We start from the raw sequence: 22,733 nt of genomic DNA, 5'->3' as shown, positions 1-22,733 counted from the left end.
TTCTACCCATCACAGGGACTGCAACGCTGGTTATGGATGAGTCCATAGCTCTAGTTAATGAGGTGGTGGGTGCTAATCAGAATTTGGGACAAAAGCGCCCTTTCAAATCAAGGTCATGGGATGCAAGATATTAAGACTGACAGGCAGAGCGAGCCTCGACTCCCTTCCAGAGTCCAATAAAGATTACCATTTTAAAATCGTTCTAACGTGCTTCACCTGTTTGACACTGTCCCATCATTGCGTTACATCCAGTCGAGGGATATCGAGCGGGTGAAGTTTGCAATGACAGACATTTGTACACAGTATTTTTGCATATTTCATCATGTCTATTAATTAATGTTATTTTAGAAGCCTCCCCTCTGCTCCTCCCAATGGGCTATGATTTATCTGAAGTAATCAGAGCCGACAGTCTAGCAATGATGTACGCGGATCAGGCAAGACAGACCGATACTTTTGCTCCTCAAAAGTGATGTGTTCTTTGGAAAATCCAGAAATGAGAAATGTCACTGAAGTTTTGCAACTACTGGGTGTTCAGGCAAGGGATGAAAATTGGTCCTGGCTAGCAGGTGCCTTGGTGGTTAAAAAGCAAAATGTATAACTAGATTGTGTGGAAGCTTCAGCCGATATTACAATTTTGTGTGACAGTTCGGCAACAAAACTTTACACACATACACAATTGACAAAACACAAGAAACTACAGTAAAATTCATTGTCATTTAAAGTGATCAGGTAAAAATATTTTTTTACAAAAATCCACCACTGCAATAACCAATTGATCGCTGTGTTCTCACAAAACGGTCCACCATAGAAAATGCACATGATAAAAATGGCCTGGTTTTAAAATAAGATTTAAACATTACTTCATGATGCTCAAAAAGTGCTGTTCAATCTATAATTAAATGTTTCAGAGTTTCACTTGACATACAAAAGCGACAGAGGCGATCAGTAATTGACAATCGGCAACGAGCACCCAATATATTCTTTCTAAGAAATAGATTCAACTTCAGGCGTAACCAGAAATCTCTCATCTTTTTAGACAGATGCCTAGACAAGCATTTCTGCAGTTTATTGTACGGTTTTACGTCCATCGCAAAGTGATACCATTTTTTTAGAAGATTATAGATGGGATCTTTTAGCAATCCAGTCATTTTGGAATATTTTATTTTTAACCTTGATAGGAGTACATTCGAGATCCTCCAGCGTAAGTCATTAAGCTCAAGGATGCTCAGAAAGCCATTGATCTATTGGTTTAGAGTCACACAGTCACCCCGGCAAACAGATATTCTAACTGTTCAAACAAGGTGGTCGGCTGGGGGTAAAGAACACTTATTTATAACTGAACTCTTTGCCAAGAGACCCTGGCCTCCAAAGAGACTAGGTCCAGAATGTGCCGAACAGCAGCCAGAGGACCAAAGCAAATCATCCTCTCGTACCTCAGCCTTGTAGAGCAACCTGGGAACCAACATATGGCTATACATTTTAACCACTGGCACAAGTCAAAACCGGCCATATTTTTTGTCAAACACCCTAAATTGGGTTGCAGCAGCAATCACATTTAGTTTGAGCACCTGATTTGCCAAGCCCACTGATTTCTTGGCTTTAAAGGCTATACCCAAATAAATAAAATTCGGACACCTCCTCCAGTCTTTGGGCATCCACATACCAACAAAACTTCATTCTTCCAGATAGTGGCTTACAACGATTCATAGTCAAGACCTTGGATTTAGGAACATTAATAAACCAAGCCCCTTAAAGTAGTCACCAACTGCAGTTAGATAGTTGCAGCCCTACTGCAGTATGATCCAGTAAAACAAAATCTGCATACAGAAGATAATGCAGTTTGATGGATCCCAACTTCGGAGGGTTTGCTACAATGTTTCCTAGAGCCTCTCTTATTGCAAGGATATGAAAATTAAATAGAAATGGAGCCAACACATCCCTGGCGAAGGCCACGCGCCACGTAGATCCACTCAGTACAATTTCCCCCTTGGACTAACCTAACCTTCAATCGAACCCTTGCATGCAAATGTTACAAAATGCTCATCAGATATTCAGGGCACCCCAAACCCTTAACATCTTCCATAAGAGGGAATGATCAACGCAGTCAAAAGCCTTTGTAATATCCAAGAAGGCCAAGTGCAGACTGTGCTTGGGGTGGAGGCCTTGTTTGGTAAGCAACCGAATTAGAAAGCAGTTAAGGGATGTGCCCCTTCTGAAGCTGGATTGGTTAATGTCCAGTATATCTGAGCCCTCAGTATACGGAGCATCCAAGAGGGAGATGGAGTTAATTAGCAGGATCCGCCCTATTCCCCTTTTTATAAATCACCCCAATTATTGCCTACCACCAAGTCGGAGGAAACTGCTGAATTGCTAAAATATTGCCAAACAATTGGAACACTTTGCCCATTGGCAAGGGGACAATTTTAGGGATACGTTTGTAAGCCCACCAGGGCCCGGGGCGTTAATAGCACACAAAATCCCCTCAATATCTATTTCCAAAGCCTCCCATGCAGGCAAAGGCAATGCTACTGTGCCACTAATAAAGGGGACAGCCCTTGCGGGGTACCGGAGGGCATACAGATTTCAAAAGTAGTCCTCCCGTTGAGCACTGGATTTTGGCTGTAGTTGGAGACGTTTGAACAAGAGGCCCTTTAATTAACCTAATAAAAATTGGATAAATCTCTAGATCTTACAGCAGACAGCATGCCTTCAGCATCCTTCAGGTGCCTTTGGTTTTTTTGCCAATGTCTGTAGTTTTGCGTTAGTCTCATTTTGTAAGGACAGAAGAGCCTAACTTTCGCTTTTCTTATTTTCTTTCATAATTTTCTCTTTTTCAAATATACCACTGAATTAAATGTACGAGTTAAATCCAGGTTCTTAAGGTTTTGATTGAGCACTTTCAGTGGTAACAACCCTTGCAATATATTAAGCATGAGCCAGAAATCTGAGGCAACATATAGAGAAATGCACCCCCTCCACCCCCATCAGATTTTGTTCAACTTTATCACTGAAGCGATGTGCACATTTGGACCGCCATTATATGGCCTGGTCTCTTGGTCTAACTTCAATGGACAAAGTGTACCGTGGGTCCAACCATGTTGACCCCAGTCAAGGCAACCACCAGCTGCGAGTGATCGCTATCTGGATGCATCTCGCCTCCAGCGAAAGACCGCTAGTAGACATGTAATTTAGGGAAAACCCAGCGTTGAGCTATGGATCCCAGTAGACCAGGTACATTCAGGCGGTGGCCGCATCCAGATACTACCATTCAGGATATACAAGTGACATGTTTATAAAAATAATAAAAAAAAATAAATAAATAAAAAAGGACGCGCCCCACTCTTCCCCAATCTCTGGCATTCTCTGTGCCTTGCCTACCAGTTTCCTGGTTATACCAACAAACATCAAGACATTCCGAATTAAAATCTCGCAAAATATCAACAGCCGTTCTTGAAGAGGCACAATAAAGTTCGATGGACTTCGTAATTGCTGACAAAAAGTCTACCAAACTTGACGAGGCACGGTTATAGTAAACATTAAGAACAATCAAACATTTTCATGCACAATCAATACAATCCCACCAAATAATGTTCATGTCTAGAATGCCCCTACGCCCCAAAGCAAGACTTTCCACCCTTGAGCCAGGGTAGACTCGCCCATGCACTGAGTAGACCACCAAAAGGTTTTGCGCTTTTGTGCAGGCTCATAAAAACGGAAAACCCATCAACAGTCGGGGAATCAATCGTAAGAGTTTCCAGTAGACAAATCAAATCAGCCCCTTCCGAAATCTCTTTGTTGGAGTAGAGGTGACGGAAACCACGCGTATTCCATCAGAGCAGCCCAATATGTGCATTTCATTTAGATCCTTCATTCGTGAATTTATGTTCATGGAGTGAATTGATTATATGTGCCCAATCGTACGACACTAAGTTTTTCCCGATAAGCTCTTAATCAGTAGTATTAATAGTAGTCACTTTACAATTAATTAGGAGCGGTTTGCGTGGATTAAGTTCCTATCCTCCCCCTCCTATATCCTCTGGGCATCGGGCAAGAAGTCTACATCTTCCTCAGACAACAGATAACCCATGTTATGCGGACAATCTGATTCTGCCATGACTGATGACTTAATTGGGAATAAAAACCCACTTTTACCATGTCCACCCATCTGTACTAGAGTAAGACTATTCTAGCAATATCTCTTGATGTCAGTGATTGTAGCGAAGGAATATCTTTAATAAATGCCAAGATATACTGACGATTCATTGGATAAGAGCCATTAACCTTAAACCTACGCTTAAGTGATCTGTAGACCACATCTTGCCCCAATTTCTGTCCTGGCCCAACAGATTTTGGCAGTAATGTTCCCTCTTTTGCTTCCCCTTTCAGTGGAAGACTGGAGCCCTACTAGGACCCTTAGGAAGATTCCTGTGATGCAGAAAACTCAGCTGTGGATTCCACCACCCCCAAAGTGCTGCCCAAAACAGGCCACTTTGGTGGCATTGGGTATAGTGCACAACACTTCAAGACGGAATGGTGGTACTATTGAAGATTGTTGCAGGGGTCAATTTAACTGGCTTCACCAGATCCTCATGGGCCGCCCCTGCTTGGGATCTCAAATAAAGACATTTGGGAAGCAATAGAAATAAGATCACTAGAACGATTTACATCTCCCTGGCCTTTACTGCCATTAACATGAAAAATACCAGACCCCATAATAAAACCCTCCATAAAATTCCTGTTAGCAGACAAATCTTTCAAAATTAAGCGAACCTTGTGGAATTCATGAAGGCTCTGATCATGGCCTCGGTCCATAGTGTCCAAGATTCTAGAATGCACTGGAAAAGAAAAAACGTCTATTGTGGGCTCCTCCCGACTTAGTTGCTGATCAAAGTTATACTTTAATGACTAACCGTGATCGTCGCGAGTTTGAATTTTTGCAGGAGATGAGCACCAAGATGAATGCGGGGCAGGCTGGTTGAAAAATAATTGTGCATCGACTTGGTAATGGGGAGACCACAGACACTACCCCCCCCCCCCCATAGGAAGGCAGTAACGTTTATTTCCCTAAACAGTTAGAGAAGGATCTCTTACCTGGCACCTTCTAGAATATCAAAGGATCCAGCCCGAAGGAAGGGTGAGCGGGACCCCAGAGATAAGCTGACTCACTTTCCTAGTTCCAAAGAAATAACAGGGGTTAGGATCGAATCGGAGACGAAATTTGGAGTCAGCACAGGTCAAAAGGCCCTCTGAGTCCACGTGACTTGGAGAGCAAAGGATCTCAAAGCGAGCCTTCGTAGTAGCATTGCAGGGTGAGCCCATAAACTTGAGTCCAGTTATTTCCTCTGATTTTGTTGAGGACATAGGGCTTCTTGAGACAAAAACAGAACCCAAAGTGATCCCAGTAGAGACACTATTGCCACTAAGTCTTTGAGAGGACGACTAACTGGTACAGAATCAACAGGCCAGTTTATCTCTGCACCCTTTACCAACACTGCCTCCTGGCCCAACAAGCGTTTTCCACTCCCTACGCCCTCCCTAATAGAAGGAGAGACTAGGGAGGTACCAGGCGGGCAGGAAGGGGGAACTGGAATTAAACAGTATCTTGTAGATGGAGTCAACAACTCACAATAAAGAATCGGCTTCCAAACCGTACCCCAGTGTGTCAGATCAAAACAGGCTCACGGGAACACGGAAACACACTGCACGCTCTGCATTGCTTAAGGATTTTAAAGGTTGCAACTGGAGAAAGACTGATCAGCAGCAAGTGATTGACGACTCCGGATTTCAGAAAAAACAGCTATGCCGCCTCTGCACCACGGAAACACACTGCGCTTATTACAATGGGTTCATGGAAGACGCTAGGTTTACCAATCTTTTCCAATCTAAGGATAATACTCCAACTCCCTTTGACATTTCTCTTGCAGGAAACATGGCTTATGGAATTTCCACTATTGGAAGTTGCCCGATCAATTTGCACAGAATTTTAAGCTGAATTGGGATCCTTCCTGCTATGGCGGCTTGAGGATTTTTGCCCTGATAAATGCGCAATGGAACCCTTCAGGCATATTCACTGATGCTTTGATTGATTGTGTAGCTGATATACTAGATTGTATGGTTGATCCTGTCATTTCCGCTACTATATAGTATGGAGATTTGAACATGTGTGCTAATTTGAATTCCCATTTTCCTCCTTAGATTCAGGGAAGAATGGCCGCTACAAAATGGGGGAAGTTAAAGACTGTGCTAACAGAGTCGAGAGGGTAAGTGTGTTAAATGGAAGTGTTGCAGGGATAACCCCGCTAGGGCCACGTGGAGTAGAGACAAGCAGGAAGCTATTTTGGATTATATTTTTTGTTTCTAGTAATATTTTTATGTATGTTTCCGAGCTGGTGGTACAGGCATCTGCTTACATTGACCATGGTATATTACGGGAAAAGTGAGCGTTTCCCTCGGCCCAATGGTCTGAGGGTAAATATAGCAGTAGGCTGGAGGTAAACTCAGGAAGAAACAGAGTAATCTGGAACGAGGGATCAGTGATCAAATTAAATAAATATCCAATGGATATACTTATGGCACTAAGGGAGTGAAAGAACAAGAGTGTGGATTATACGCAACGGCTTTAAAGATCTTTTGGGTGGGAAAGCTCTCCTTTTGTGAGGCCCATTTATAACCATGGGCACAGTTTTGACTTGGTAGTCCAGCAAAAATATAAAAAAAGAGCAATTAGTTTGGCAATGAGGAATGTAGCCGATCTAAATAAATGTGCACGAGCGCTGGAGATTAAGAAATTAAAAATTTTAAAAACTGGCTGCTGTTCCATAAGGCGGTGATGGCACACAATTATGCAGAAAGTAGGTTAATGGCATTCAGACAATCTGGTGAAGTATGGAAACTGATAAAAAGTTGTGATACTCTGCCGGAGGCATTACAGGCAAATCCAGTTTCAGAAGGAGCTTGGATTGAATATTTTTGAAATCGTTTTTCAGATATTCAAGGTAATGTAGACACTGTTTCAGCCCGGTGACAAGCGATTGGCCTTTTGAGTTTGATCAAGAGGACATTCTTCATCTGATCAAAAAGTCCAGTAACTCATGTCCTGGGGGGCTAATTTATTTTTAAAACACATACGGAATTATGGGCTAATGTGTTATGTACAATTTTTTCACAAGCGGTAGACACCAAATAAATTCCAGCCTCATGGAAAACAGCAATAGTTATACCAATTTTTAAAAAGGAGATTGGACCTGTCCAAACAATTATTGTCCAATCGCCCTTCTGGACGCCCCAGGGAACATTTTCGCATCCCTTGTTTTGAGGAGGTTGATGGATTGGATTCAGTATAGTGTCACATTCAATATCAGTCAGGGATTATTAGGTGCCTGAGAACTTCTCTTAACAGCTTCCTTTTAAATTTAAGAAAAGGGCTTTAAGGGTATCGCGACTTATCTGGCTTTTATACATTTTCAGCAAGCCTTGGATAGTCTTATTATGGAGTAAGCTTAAAGCATGGGAGTGCCCAATCTATTTATTAGACATTTTAAAGGACCTCTATAATTAAACTTCTTGCGAGATCGCCTATATCATCAAGGGTTATTAGCTAAAGAGTTTTCCACGTATGGGGGATTAAAGCAGGGGAGTATTCTTGCCCCATGCTTAATTAAATGTATTTCTGACCTAAAGGAGGCCTTCAAATCATCTCTTGCTCTTCCGCTGTGTATAAATGGATACCCAATTCAATGGCTTTTATATGCGGATGAGGACCAAATGCTGATGGGCCTACAGAGGCAATTAAATGGAATACCTCTAATAACAATTTGGTGATAAATGTATCTAAATCCAACATTTTGATATTGAACCCTTCGAGGGAGAAGAAGGGACGCAGATTTTACCTGTTCAAATCACATGTCTCTAGGGTAGATTAATACGGGTACCTAGGTTATAGTCCAATGGACCTCCCCAATGTTTGTATTTCTTGACGGAAGGCAGATGCGCTAGCTGCGCAGCAAGTAATTCCCCATCGCAGATTTGGACTACTCTATTTTGCCAGCACTTCAGTTCAATAAACTGAAAGTAGTTCCGACTTTGTTGTATGGGCTGAAATTAACCTGGGTAAGTTGGGTGTATTCTGAAGGCGCTGGCTGTGCCAAAAATAACTCCCGTTCAAGTAATACAATTAGAATTGGATCTACTTTCTCTGCACGCAATAGTGAAGTGGAAAACCCTCATACTAGATAAGACGGAACTGCTTGCGGATAAGAATTCCCAATTGTATTTGATAAAAGCTGCTTTATTAGCCAGGACAGATAGCCTTTTTTCCATGTGGGAAGAGAATTGTGTGGAATTAAAGCCTAAGATAAATGATGGATCAGGACGGACTACAAACACACAATTGCAATGCTCTCATTATAAAACGTTTGTGAATTTTAACATGAAACTAAAGCTTTTAATCAGGTACCTAATTATTTAGTAAAATACCCCACTGCTGAATTCAGAAATCTGTAGCCAAACCAGTTCAAGGTAGGTGGGCGAGTGGTCTAGGCCGTCTCAAGAGGTGGTGAGCTTGTAAGGGGTCCATAATGAACACGCAGTGAAACAGTCAAGGAACAAACTTAGACAAACAGGTATAACAATACAGCTTTACATATGGGCAAACAGTGAGAAATGACTAACAAGTAATATCACACAACACTGATAATAGAAGGTACAGATTGGTGTAAGCGTTACAGGTCCACAGACAACCAATCCTAACTTCAGAAGTTCATCCCTAAAATGTATGGGGCCTTATGCCCAAAAGTTCAGCAAAACTCCATACAGTTTTGTTAACCTGCCAGAAATTAAGGTAGGATCTCTGGGATTCAATTAACAGTTCCAAGTGTTAGGGGACAAGTTAATCTAACCAACCAATGTGTCCCCAACTTTCGGAGTGCTGTTGTGAATAAGCACTGGCAAAGCCAAACTATTACAAAAGTTATCAAAACATTCAAGAGGGAGTTAGGGGTTCAGGTAAGTATCGCTACAATTCACCCCCACACTCCAATTCTTCATGGGACTTGGCCAATCTGCTAAATAGGGCTGAGGTAGCCTTTCCTGCCATCAGCCCTTGATGTCCAGGGGCAGCAGATTCGAGCACTCTTCCGGTCGGCGACTAATGCTGGTGCAAGGTCTTCCAGTTGAGAAATGCAAATTAACTCAATGCAAGGGCCCTCTCAAAGCAGGACTGGATTCAGGTATGCAGTTTTGGACGACAGCCACCGATGCACAGCGGTGCAAAGGGACTCACTTGCCACAGTCAGATTTTGCCTCATATCTCTGGTCCCCATGATGCAAGGACCATGACATTTTGCATAGGTAAGTCTTATGACACAATCTGAAGATCCAAGTTCCAGGCCTCAACTCAGAACAGCGATATCTGTAGCATATCCAAGTCGCCAGGCCTTCTTCCAACGGGTCTCCGGTCTCCTTGCAGGTCTTGCAGCTTGACAGAAGTCTTGGCTCCTTCAGATTCTTCCAGGATCTCTCTAGAGGGGTTCCTCTTATCCCAAAGGCCAGGTAACAGCTGAACCTCCCACTAGCCAATGACAGATCTGGCCCACAAAAACACACCCCAGCAATGGGTTCAATCAGGACCAAAGGCGGAAAAACTCATGCATACCAATCACACACACTGAAACCAGTTTGTGGATTGGGACCAGACAGTCCCAGCCCACTTCGTGGCAGTAAACACATAGCCCACAGTAGCCTGCCAAAAGCCTCTGCTTTCCCGGGCATTGAAGTCCATGTAAGGATTTTCCTGGCTTCACATGCCAGGAAGAAGCACTAAATACAAGATGGCCAAAGGGCAAGCGAAAAAAATGGCATTGCCATGTTTGACACCTAACCAAAGTTGGTAGCCAAATGCAGTAAATGCAGTAAGGCTAAAACAAAATACACCAAAACATTGCATAAACTGTTGCCACCAGCTTGTTGCTTTACCACACCTAGAGTAACCAAAAATCATCTGAGTGTTAGTCTAGGGCAAAACAAAAAGTGTACCCCATTGTAAGATGCATTGTACAATGATAGAAAGTTAACCAAGGGATAATTTACCAAAGGTAGTAAGAAAGTAACAAGACTAAGGGTAGCCTATGTTTCCCATAACTGACAGCCTGAAGGGCATGTAAGTTCCCCCATGAAAGATGAGCAAAGGCCAGTGCAGTGAAGCTTAAGGCTTCACTGCACTGCAAAAAGAGAAGGTCATACAAAAATAAAAGCAAAAAGTTTGGAGGTCCATCAAAATGGAAAGAGAGGTGCTGGAAGAAGAAATCTTTCCTAACACCTACCTTTGCCTCAACAGAGGGTGGCATAAAAAATGCCTCCATACCCCACATCTAGTCAGATGCTCACTCTGCTGTTTGGCCAGGAAAAGGGCTTTCCCTATTTGGTATTTACTGACCTCTGAGGGCAGGGAGAAGACCAAAGGACAAGATGGCCAAAGGACAGGTTGAAAATACATGTGGTGCTGCCATTTAGAGTAAATACACACAAGAAATTGTGCAATAAAATGAAAAGGTGCATGCATGAATAACGAAAAATAGGGTAGAAAAAGATCCGTTGACACCAGCCAGTCTGATTCATTGTGAAAGTAACATTTTTAAAAAAAGTGTTACTCAAAGAAAAAGAGAAAAAGGAATAGGGGGCAAAGTACCCCTGCTGCACTTCTCTTTAAGGTGGGTGTGTACAATTTAAAAACAAGGAATATCGAGATGGTTTCCCTGCACTGGTACCTTTAGGGACTCACCAGTCCCCCCCCCCCCCCCAAGACAGATGAGCTAAGCAAGGGAAGATAAACAAGAAGGCTTTACACACCTTCAAAAGTCAGGAGAGGACAAACAAAAAGTTGTGGGGCTCCATTGATGTCACTGGAGGGAAAGCTATGGAATGAAAGACTTTCTAGAAATGGGTATAGCAGTAATCGTCGGACATGTATCTCACCTAAGCAATTAAAATGTGGACTGTCTCACCCATTAGTCTCTCAGTTTACTTGAGCGGAAGTGGCACATTTCATGGACCTATATGTCGTAACATCCTTGTGTGTCTGCATTTCCTTATTCAATGTTATACATAAGCTTTCTAGACATGGTCTGAGAACCATGCCAGGCGTTCTGGGTCCTGAAGATGAAGTTCAAGGCCGAAGTACTATCTGGTAGCAGCCAAGGATGGGGTCAATAAAGATATTATACCTAGTGCAAGTCTAGAAAGTATAAAGTATATACGAGTCCAGCAGCCAGTTCCCTGCGACTACCTAGGCAGATTTAGTATATATAAATGTTGGCCTGGGCTTCACAGAGAATTGGCTGCAGACAAATGCTAAGCTGCTTGTACCTTTGGAAAAGTGTTCTGTACTATCTGTGTGTTATAGAAACCATTCTACGGGCTATAATGTATCATTAAGCCCTGCATTCTTTGGTTGGGTTACACAGTAACAACCCCACTGGACCGAGCCAGATTAGGCCCGAGGTAGACGAGGCCCTTGGTGAAAGCTTGGGGATGTTAAGACCCAAGACCACCCCAAAATGAGGGGCTTAACGTTATTTATACCTGGCTCTTTTAACTGGATGCCACAAAAAGGGAAACAAGGTTTAATTTGATGGATGGCTACGCACGGTCCATTGAACAAACGATCAGCCCAACGCAAGATAGCAGCCAGGGTGATGTAAGAGGGCTCGAGAGAGTACCTCTCAATGATCATAGTAGCCATGTAGCAGGAGTCGAAGAAGCCGTTCCATGTCTGGAGGGGACAGGGAAGAGGGGCAGGGCAGATGTGCCGGAAGATCAGGAAGAGGCAAGTGGCAGCAGGTGGGATAGGAAGGTTTTCCTGCAGCAGATTGTTGAATTCGATTTCATTTCATAATGGATGTTGCCAGACATATGTGGTTGGTGGGTTTAGTGTAGTGGGGTTATTAGGGGGCTGCAGGGAGTCTTCCCCCTGCATATATCTGCAGCAAAATCTACCACAAAAAAGATTTGATTAAATCTAACAAAATCACACAGAACAGCAGGAAGCCCAGACAGCTGCTATCCTGAAATGTGGGCTTATGCTGGGGTATTCAAGGTGCTGTTCCAGGATGTTGATTTTTTTGTACCCCATGCTGATGGTTCATAAACCTTGCAGCTTATCCTATAAGAACTATAAATGAACATTCCAAGGGTTCTAGGGTTTCTTAAACTGCCTTGCTGACCAATTAAGAGTTGCTATTTACTGCTCAGCGATCGCTAGCACAAGGTGAAGCAGGGAAAACATACAAGTTGCTGCTCAGTGCATCTTACTCACTCAAATGCTTTTAACAATAACGCCCATCTCAGCCCCTGGGTGAAAGAGAAGCATGCAAAAAAAAGACACCTGAAGGTCAGGGGAAGTGCATTGGCGTTACTGGCAGGGACACAAGCATCAGGTAAGGAACAATGGATGGCGGTTATGTCCCAGACTTAAATTATTCCAAAATCAAAGTGAGTTAAAACCACTGGAATTCTGCACTCCCCAATGATCCAAAAGGGCCCCCTCGAACAGCTCTGCGGGAAACAATTTGCCTGCAGCCATTACTATTCCCCCAAAATGTTTTTTTTAAAACATATGTGACACCATCACTGGCCAGTACTGCTGAATCCATAATCGAACATACAGAACATCAGAGCGGCACGCAAGCGTATTTTGCTAACAGTAACTGCAACAAAATAGTTGCACTGCTATCTAACAATTCAGGGAGCACCTCGATATAGAAACGTCTTTGAGTTCTGTAAACGACACAGGGTCCATTGAAAAAAGCAAAAATATATATGGCATCCGCGTCTGTAACATTTTGCCAATCACAATGTTTTTAGTTTATGCGCAGCAAAAACAAACCAGGATTACTTTACAAAATTCATGTTATACAGGGAAAACGCCAATATATTTTTTTTTACCCCACATGAAATGCTAAAATATGCTGAGAAAGTGTGCATCCTACAAATGAATTGTGAAATTCAGGTTACAAATGTATAGACTGAATTAGCATTTTGTGCAGAATGCCTGCAGGAGTCTAAGTGGTTATGGATTATCCATGCTATAGAACTAGGCAGAGAGAAACTTTTGTTAAAAGACCAATTTCAGCTCAGACTAAAGCTCACATTTCTGCACAGACCTGTTTTATCCGAGTTGCACAGGATGGTCTCCTTTTCGTGTCCACTGGCGCCGTGCCTCATCCAGACAGACATAACAAAGGGCTCCTTCAGGTTGGTAGCCACCACTCCCTGGGGTATCTTCAATGCCTGTGTGCCGTTGAAATCAAACACCTGGTCGCTGTCGTGGCCGTTGTCAGTTGGCAGGCCAAGGGTCCAGTTGGCAGCACTACTCGGCTGAGGTAGAAGCTCAGCAGTGTCTGAGGAAGCACCTGCAATATCCAGACCGCATCAGAGGAAGGAAATTAGAAGCCAAAAGGTTAGTCAAATTCTGAATGAAACCGTTTCCTCAAGCTATTCCGACATCAGATCTCATAAGCAATGATTTTAACAGATCCAAACCAGAGTCCACTCATCTCCAGGAACACGTTTGCACCACAGCACAGTGAAATTACACACATAAAAACCTCTATGCATCCTTTCCTTTATCCGGGACACTGGCTGTTAACCCATTTCCTTGCCACACAACAATACACTTACCCACAAGCCAACACTTAAGCTAGGAAATATTCATTGTGCTGCTTTCCTCCGATAACCATTTATGGGACACCCTTTCTTTTTGATTTGGCTGCTGACATGACTTGCTGGAGGAAAGTAAATCCTGCCTGGTGTGAATATGGATTGCTAGAATCTGGCCTGGTGGACAGTTTTTAGGGGGCCACCCAAGTTATAGTTAACAGGGACTCTGAAGTTTACCAACACCCAATCAAGGTAGTAATGGAGAGGAGTCCAGGCTTATTCTCAGGAGTGCATGGGTGGGCTCAGGGGCCCTCAACGAAGTTTACACACAGTAAGGCACACAATAATTCAATTTAGACAGCAAGTATGAAAGTTATTTATTACAGGCCTTTTGGATAGTGAAACATTAAACGGGTAGTATCGCACAGTACTCTAGGAAACAAATATTTACTTTCACCACAGTTCTGATATGCATTAAAATAACTTATTAGCAAAGAAAATGCAATGGATGTTGGAACCATTTCACAAGTTAATTCCCTAACTGAAGCAGTGCAAAACCTTCAGTGCAAAAACTGATTGTCCACCCCACCCACCAGAAAGGCAGAATCAGACTGGGTAGCGACCCACAACTGCAACACACTCTGCAAGGACCCCCAACCTCTGACATGGATGGATCACCAATTCATCCTCCTCGAGGTCAACACCAACCAACCAATGCCCAAAAAAAAGCCCCTTAGCTCCAGCCTGCCCCACCAGGAACAAACGCAATATTACTGCTCAAGCACTAATAACCTTGATAATACCCCACCCTCAATGCACTCCCAACCAATGCTGACCTAAACCTACTGGTCGACACCTTTAATGATTCCATGGCCAAGGCGATGGACACCATTGCCCCTCTGAAACTGCGCAAAGTCAAACCAAGTGCTCACCTGAACTCCTGGTACACCCCCCGAACTTAAGCTACTCAGAAAAAAGAAAGCTAAAGCACAACTCACCTGGAAAACCAACCCTACCACGGAAAACAAAGCAACTCTCACAACCATATCTTCCCTATACAAAAATGAAATAATACGCACTAAGAAAAAAGGCATACAACATCAGGATTGATCAGGCTGGATCCTCTACTAAAGAATTATTTAAAATCCTAAAAGAATTGGAAAATCCCAATCCACCCGCGGATACCTGCTCAAAAGACAAACCTTGGTGCACCAGTATCCAAAACGCCCTTAACAATAAAATCATAGGACTCCAAACTAAAATTGAGGACAAACGCCAACAACTCTCTAATAATAAACTCATCAACCTTGGCTCACCTACGCCCAGCAATACCAAATCAGGCTTCACTTTCAAGAAAGTAACTACGGTAGAAGTTCAGAAAATCATCACCTCACTAAAGCCCTCAAACTGCAAAGGGGATAGCTGTCCCGCCCAGATCATAAAGGACGCAGCCAGAGACCTTTCCCCCTTCATCCCGAAACTCAACCCATCATTCCTCAACAATTCAGTCCCCAGTAATCTAAAACAATCATGGGTTTTCCCACTCCTGAAAAAACAATCTCTTGACCCAGCCATCCCCACCAACTACAGACCCATCACCACAGTTCCCTTCCTATTCAAAATCTTGGACAGAGTCGCATACCTCCAAATTCAGGAATACCTAGAATCCAACCAACTGCTAGGAATGCGCCAATCCGGCTTCAGACCTTAACACGGAACAGAAACGGCCCTTGTTGACCTCAAAAGTCAAATTGATGAAATTAAAGACAAAGGCAATAACGCAATCCTACTCCTCTTAGACCTCTGAGCGGCCTTCAACCTGGGCGACCATAAAATCCTCTGTAGCCACCTAGCCACGGCAGCTCACTTCTCTGCTGCAGTCACATGGATACAATCCTTTCTGGCAAACAGAACCATGTGGGTCTTCCCATCTACAGATGGGGCAGACCCCATCCCCATCTCCTGCTGAGTCCCACAAGGCTCCTGTATCTCTCCCACGTTGTAGAACATATTTACAAAGCCACTATTTGACCAACTGGACCGTCTGGGTGTCACCTATACAAATAACGCAGATGACACCAAGATACTCCTTACCATCACAGGCAACTACCAGACAGACGTCACCCGGATAAACAAAATATTCTCCATCATTCAGGCATGGATGGCCTCCCATGGCCTCTGCTTGAACGATGAGAAAACAGAGCTCCTCCTCGTCGGCTCTCCCAGCAACCTGGCAAAATTGAATCCCAAATACAACAACATCGCTATCGATGGTCACACCATCCCATTCGCCAAAAGCATAAAAACGCTTGGCTTTTACTTCGTTGCCAACTGCAACCTTTCCAAACAAACTAACATGATTGCCTCAGCTTCTGCTTACACCGACAAAACTTATCAGGGCCAGTAGACCCTTCCTATCTTCCAACAGTTGACTTACTGTTGCAAGAGCCCTCATACAATCAAAACTGGATTACTGCAATAGCCTGTACCTAGGTGCCAACCAATCAATAATTAACAAACTACAAATACTTCAAAATAAAGCATTACGCGCAGCACTTAACATTCCCAGACGGGAGCACATCTCCACTGCCGGGAAATCCCGCAAATGGCTCTCCATCCGAAAAAAAAAAAAAAAAAAAAAAAAAAAAAAAAAAATCGATCTGAAAACCATCTGCCTCAGATACAAGGCCTTAAAGCACTTAGCCCCACCTTATCTCACCAACAAATTCACCTTCAAACTCGCCACTAGAACTACTAGATCCTCCAATACCCTATGCTTGTCCGTGCCCAGATTACTCTTAAAAAGAGCTGGAGGAGCTAGCTTCACAGTACTTGCCTCCCAACTGTGGAACACCTTATCACTCTACAATAAAACCACCGAGTCCTTCCAGATCTTCAGGAAGCATGTTATCAGATGGCTCCTAAACAATGAGTAACCCCCACCATAGGCTCAAATATATGTAAACTCTGTAAATTGTTGTTTTTTGGTATCTGTAGTTTCAACCAATGTGGGAGTACCCTTCCATTGCTCAAACATGTCTGTATACCTTGTAAACTGCTGTAATTGGAATCTGTCTGCATCACAACTATGTAACCGTCTTCTTATGCGCCCTTCTACCTCCGGGTTTGGAGCACTATACAAATAAAATAAACAAACCAAAGAAGAATGGGGCTGTGTGCCCAAAAGTCACAAGAGCCACAATGCGTCTTCCCTGAATGTAGTCTCTGAAGGAAAGGTGCAATTAACTTGTGTTGGTGAAAGTTCAAAAAGTTATTCAACAATTCCTACACCAAAGGTAGGTATATGGAACAAGTTACTTACTAGTAACTGTTGTTCTCCAGCATGGGTCTGGCATGGATTCACATGCTCATGAATATTCCCCGTCAGGCTGGGAATCCTCGGTAAAGAAAAAAATCACTATCAGTTTCGTTTCTGATCTGTCTTTTTTAGTAGTAACCAATCACTGGTCTCTGGGTCATACTGCCCCCAGCCAATGACTGCCCTCTCCCTAAGCCCCGCCCCTGGCAGCCATCCTCAGATTTGGTAGCACGTAAAGTGGCAGTATGACAAAGTGAAGAGCCGCAGAGGGGAAGGGAGGGAGGATTCGCATGTGAATCCATGCCAGCCCCATGCTGGAGAACAGTTGCAGGTAAGTAACTTGTTCCTTCTCCAGCATGGGGTCTGGCATGGATTCACATGCTCATGAATATAAGAATACATAGCAGTACACACATGCACAACCATGGGAGGTGGCAAGGCTCAACATTAAGCATTACATAAACTCAACATTAAGCATCTCTTACTTCCTCACCAGGCTCACCTTAAGCGAACAGGTTGCGCAGCACTGCCTGGCCGACTCTGGACTCCTCCCTGGTATCCCGGTCGACGCAGTAGAATCTCGTGAAGGTGTGCGTCGACCTCCATGTAGCAGCCCTGCAGAGGTCCAGCAGGGGCACACCAGACAAGAATGCTGTGGTAGCAGCGATCGCTCTGGTCGAATGGGCTCAGACGGCCAGGCAACGGTCGGTTTGCCAACCGATGACAGTGCATGATGCAGTCGGAGAGCCATCTGGAAATGGAAGCCTTCTAGAGAGCCTTCCCTTGGTTCACAGGTCCGAGTTCACAAACAGCTGTGATGTCTTCCAAAAACTCTTAGTTCGGTCCATGTAGAACTTCAGCGCTCTAGCTACATCCAGCGAGTGCAAAGTTCTCTCGGCCGGCGACAAAGGCGACGGGAAAAAGACTGGTAACACCAAGGGCTTGTTGAGATGGAAGTCCGACGGCACCTTGGGCATGAAGGAGGGGTGCGTCCTCAGCACCACCCTCGTCTCGTGGATAGTCAAGTATGGAGGCTTGCAGGAAAGGGCCCGAATCTCTCCCACGCATCGTGCAGAGGTGATGGCCACAAGGAATGCTGTCTTCCACGGCAGGAACTTCAACGGGGCCGAATGCAAGGGCTCGAATGGGGGGCCCATGAGCCTGGTCAGCACCACGTTGAGCTCCCACGCCGGCGCTGGAGCCTTCACCGGCGGGAACGATCGGCACAGTCCTGTCAAACTCCTTCACCAGGCGACGAGACCACAGGGACGACCGTCCTGCAGTTCTGGTGTATCGGGAAATCGCTGCCAGATGTATTTTGATGGAAGCGTGAGCTAGTCTTGCTTTGGCCACCGACAGTAAGTACGGTAGCACTTGAGGGGCCGTAATCCATAGAGGGTTAATCTTCTGTGCACGGCACCAGACAGAGAACCACTTGTGTCCGTAACACTTGAGAGTTGAGGACACCCTGGCCTTTGCAAGAACCTCTCTGCAGTCAGCTGGGATATCGTACCCTCCAAACTCTAGTGCTGCAGGAGCCAGGCCTGCAAGTTCAGCGACTCTGGGTCGTGATGAAGAATGGCCCCCCTTCTCTGGAGAATATCTGCGTCCGTCGACAGTTTGACTGGTGGGGACGCTGACAAGTCCAGAAGGTCCGGGAACCATATCGGTCTCGGCCACCTCGGTGCGACGAGGATCATGCTGCACCGGGACCTCTTCAGTTGGTTGATGAGCCTGAGCAGCAACGGCGGGAACGCATACAGGAACAGGCCGTCCCAGGGGAACGAGAAAGCATCACCCATGCGCCTCGGCTGGGAAAACCTGCTGGCGAACCTCTGGCACTTGAGTTCGCCACCGTCACAAACAGGTCGATCTGGGGTTTGCCCCATCGTCGGAAAAGCTGATCCACTTGGTCCAGGTGCAGCTCCCACTCGTGGCATGAGCACAGCTCCCTGCTCAGCGAGTCAGCAATGGTGTTTTTTATTCCTGCTAGGTGGAGGGGTACCAGAAACATCCCCTGGGCAACGGCCCAGTGCCACAGATCCTGGGCTTCCTTGGACAGCGCTGGGGAGCTGGTTTCTCCCTGCTTCCGGATGTAGAACATCGTGGTGGTGTCGTCGGTGAAGATCCTCACCACCTTGCCCTTGAGGGACGGGAGGAATGATATGAGGGCCCAGAACACTGCTCGGAGCTCCAGTATGTTGATGTGGAGCGTCCTCTCCTCTGGGAGCCACAGGCCTCTCTCGTGAAGATCTCTGGTGTGCGCTCCCCACCCCTCCAGGGAGGCATCGTCGTCAGCTGGTATGCTGGGGGTCTGAAAATCTGTGGCGAGATGCGCGGGTGCCCCACCATCGAATTGCTTGGTGGAGTACTTTGTTGAGCGAGATCTTGTCCTCGAAGCTGCCCGTCACTTGTGTCCAACGGGCAGCGAAGAACCCTTGCAGAGGACGCATCCGAAGCCTGGACCTCACTCTGGCCACATCCGTGGCCAGCAGACGCTGTACCTTGCCCAGGATGGCCTGCGTTCTTTCCTCCGACGGCGAGGCCAACTGCGCTACTGTATCGAGCTTGGCTCCCAGAAACAGCGCAACCTGCGACGGAACCAGGTGGGATTTGGGGAAGTTGATGGAGAATCCCAGGTCCGTGAGCAGCCGGACGGTCTTTGCTGTATGTTCGACGGCGAGTTCCCTTGTCCCTGCTCGGATGAGCCAGTCGTCCAGGTAGGGGCCAACGTGGATCCCCTGCAGGCGCCGCTGTGCCGCCACTGGTGCTAGGCACTTGGTGAACAACCTGGGCGCCGACTTCAATCTGAATGGGAGGGCCTTGAACTGGTAGTGCCGCCCTTGGACTACGAACCTGAGAAACTTTCGGTGTCCTTTTAGGATGGGGATGTGAAAGTAAGCATCCTCCAGATCCGACGACGATAGGAAGCCGCCTTCCTCCAGCTGGCCCAGCATGTGCTGGAGGGTGACCATCCAGAACTTCTGTGCCTTGATGCATTTGTTTAGCCGACACAAGTCCAGGATGGGACGCCAACCTCCTGTCTTCTTTCTGATGAGGAAGTATCTTGAGTATACCCCGGAGCCTCTTTGGGACGAGCTTGATGGCTCCTTTCTTGAGCATCGCTCTTACCTCTAACAGCAGTTGAGGGATGTGGTTTTCCTTCCTGGCCACGGGCGGAATTCGGGGATACTTCTTTAGAAATTCCAGAGTGTGCCCGTGGGCCAGGGCATCCAGCACCCAACGGTCGGTGGAGATGGACTCCCACACGCTGACGAACTTTGTCAGACGGTCCCACAGGGCTGCTTCGGTGGGGGCCCGACGCAACGGCCGGTTCAGTCTTGCTTGGAAGCAGCCTTGCCGCCTTGGCCTCCCTGGCGACGACGGCGAGACCCACCCGACTTGCCTCGTCCCCTATAGGCTTCTTGTGACGAGGAGCGAGCCGCCTGATGGTAGATCGAGAAGCCGACGCCGAATCCTTTGGAGGCACCTTGCTTGCCTCCGGAGTTCCGAAAGGGCGGCCGCCGTTGCTGCAGAACTCCCAAGGCCTGAGCCGTCTCCGTGTTGGTCTTGATGGCCTGCAGCGACTCATCCACAGTCTTTCCAAAAAGATTGTTCTCGTCGAAGGGCATGTACAAAACCGTGGCTTGCACGTCCTGGCGGAAATCCGTCGCCTTGAGCCACCCCCGCCGTCGAAGGCAAACGCTGTTGCCCAACTGGCAGAAACTGGTGTCAGCAATGTCCGTGGCCACAGTTATGGCGTGGTCCGACGCCACCTCACCCTCCTGTAGGATCGCCAGGGCCTCTGCCCTCTTGTCGTCCAGGAGGAAGTCCAACAGAGGGCGATCTTGTACCACAATTGCCTGTCGTGGTGGGCCACAATCGCTAGGGCGTTGGCCGCCTTAATCGTCGTCGCCGCCGAGATGACTCGTCCCACGGCACCCAGCTTCTTTCCCTCGCCGTCCGATGGGGAAGTCGTGGATGAAGCAGATGCCCCCCCGAGCTTTCTTCTTGGCCACTGCTGAGACGACCGAATCCGGGGTCGGCTGCGCCCTAAGGCACAATGGGGCAGCGTCGGGGACCCGGTACTTCTTCTCGTACTGGTCCTTCTTGGCAGGTGTCGTGGATGAGTTCTTGAGGAGGGCAAGTCCCTCGTCCCAGATGTCATCCAGCAACGGCACTGCGAGGACCGTCTTCCTCTTGGCCTCGCGCCGTTGGTAGAGGAAGCCTTCCTTCTCCTCAGGGCAGAGCTGAAAAAGCTTGGATGCCCTGGCAATCATGGCGTGGAAGGAGCCAATCTCCTCGGGCGGGGACACCCGAGGAATCGGAGACGGGAGGTCAGTCCCATCATCACCGCCGTCATCCGTCCCCGTCGTGGCCGTGTCCGTTCCCGTGTCATCCCTCGGGATCGGGGAAGGCGACAAAGGCTGAGAAGGCCGTGAGGGCTGAAGGGGTACTGGATGCATTCTCCTCCTCTTGTTCGGAGGGCTTCCCGACGGACCCGGGGCTGGGTCGTCCGTCGGGGCTAGGGGCAAGCTCGTCCTTATTTCCATGCATAAGGCTTGGATTAACTTTCAAAATGGCCGCCGAGTTGTCCTGAGACTCTGGTTGCGACAGGCGCGCCGGGAGCGACGGTTGTTCCTCCACAGGAACCTAGTCATCGTTGCCACCCTCGCTCTCGTTGTCCCCCCTCCTCTGGATTCCTCCCGTGGGGCTGGGCCTCTTCCAAATTCTCGGTCAGTTCCTCCTCGGAGGATGTGTCCGTAACGGCCACCGCCCCCCCTCTTTTTCCACCGGGGTCTTCACGGGGGTCTTCTCGATGGGCGTAAAAGAGGATTCCCTCCGCAGAGGCAGGGAAATTCTGGGCCCGAGGTCACCTCCACTGGGATAGCCTCCACAGGCTTCGCCAGGGCCACAGCGACTCCCTCGACAGAGGCCTTAGCTGGGTGAATCAAGGCCTTCACCACCTTGGGCGCGCTTGAGGCCTTCAGCTTAGGGGGAGGGTCATCGCCTCTCTCTCCCTCGGCCGGTTCCTTCGAGATCGACCGGGGCCTCTCCAGAAGCTTAGCCGGGTTCTCTGATTTTCTCTTCCCCGAGCCAGAGCGTTGGCTCACGGTTGATGGCGTCGGTGAAGGTGCGCCCAGCCTGGCAGCCGAAGAGCCCGACCGTTAGGCACTCCCGGTGCACGCAGACTCGCGGTGCTTTGCCTTCTGTTGGGCCCCTGTCGCCGGGACACCCTCACAGGACTTAGAAGGCCGCTCTGACGACTTCTTCTCACCTGCTGGGCTCTTGCCTTCCAGCCAGTTGGAGAGACGGGTCCGGCGATCCCTCATAATCCGATCTGACATGTTCATGCAAAACACACAATCCTTCTCCATGTTTGTTTTGTCCTCCTGGAGGCAGTAAAGGCATTTCGAAAGCTCGTCCTCGAACACATTTTGTAGGTTGCATCCAGGGCAGATCCTGAACAGTTTGCCGGGAGTCAAGCTTCCCTTCTCCTGGGCCATGTTCTTCTCGTCCACGAGGTAGGCCTCAGAAACTTCTGGAATCCTCCAAGAAGCGCACTCGACGAAAACTTTCCCCTTGAGGGGCGTAGATAAATCCGAAACAGGTACCCGTTGATCGGAAGTAGAAACGGTGGAGCTTGAGGCTCGATTAAACCGAAAAATTAGAAATCTCTTGGAAAAAGCGCAAAACGCAGTAAAAGCTCGAGAGCTATAGCATGAGAACTCCCAACACTTGATTGTGCAGTAAAAATCTG

At 46.8% G+C, this 22,733-nt stretch overlaps 1 protein-coding gene across 4 annotated transcripts in view; it reads right to left on the bottom strand.

Annotated features, from left to right (window-relative positions):
* Positions 1-22,733, bottom strand: part of CLSTN1 (calsyntenin 1) — an 842,090-nt gene that overhangs the window by 355,392 nt on the left and 463,965 nt on the right. For all 4 annotated transcript variants that reach the window (XM_069610016.1, XM_069610015.1, XM_069610017.1 and 1 more), the window contains one exon: positions 13,158-13,406. In XM_069610016.1, the coding sequence (XP_069466117.1) occupies positions 13,158-13,406 (249 nt within the window). The remainder of the gene's footprint in view (positions 1-13,157; positions 13,407-22,733) is intronic.

This window comes from Ambystoma mexicanum, chromosome 8, assembly GCF_040938575.1.
Source record: "Ambystoma mexicanum isolate Mex_15411 chromosome 8, UKY_AmexF1_1, whole genome shotgun sequence".
Taxonomy (NCBI): domain Eukaryota; kingdom Metazoa; phylum Chordata; class Amphibia; order Caudata; family Ambystomatidae; genus Ambystoma; species Ambystoma mexicanum.
The sequence above is the reverse complement of the archived record's forward strand: the minus strand, read 5'-3'. Positions and strand labels throughout refer to the sequence as shown.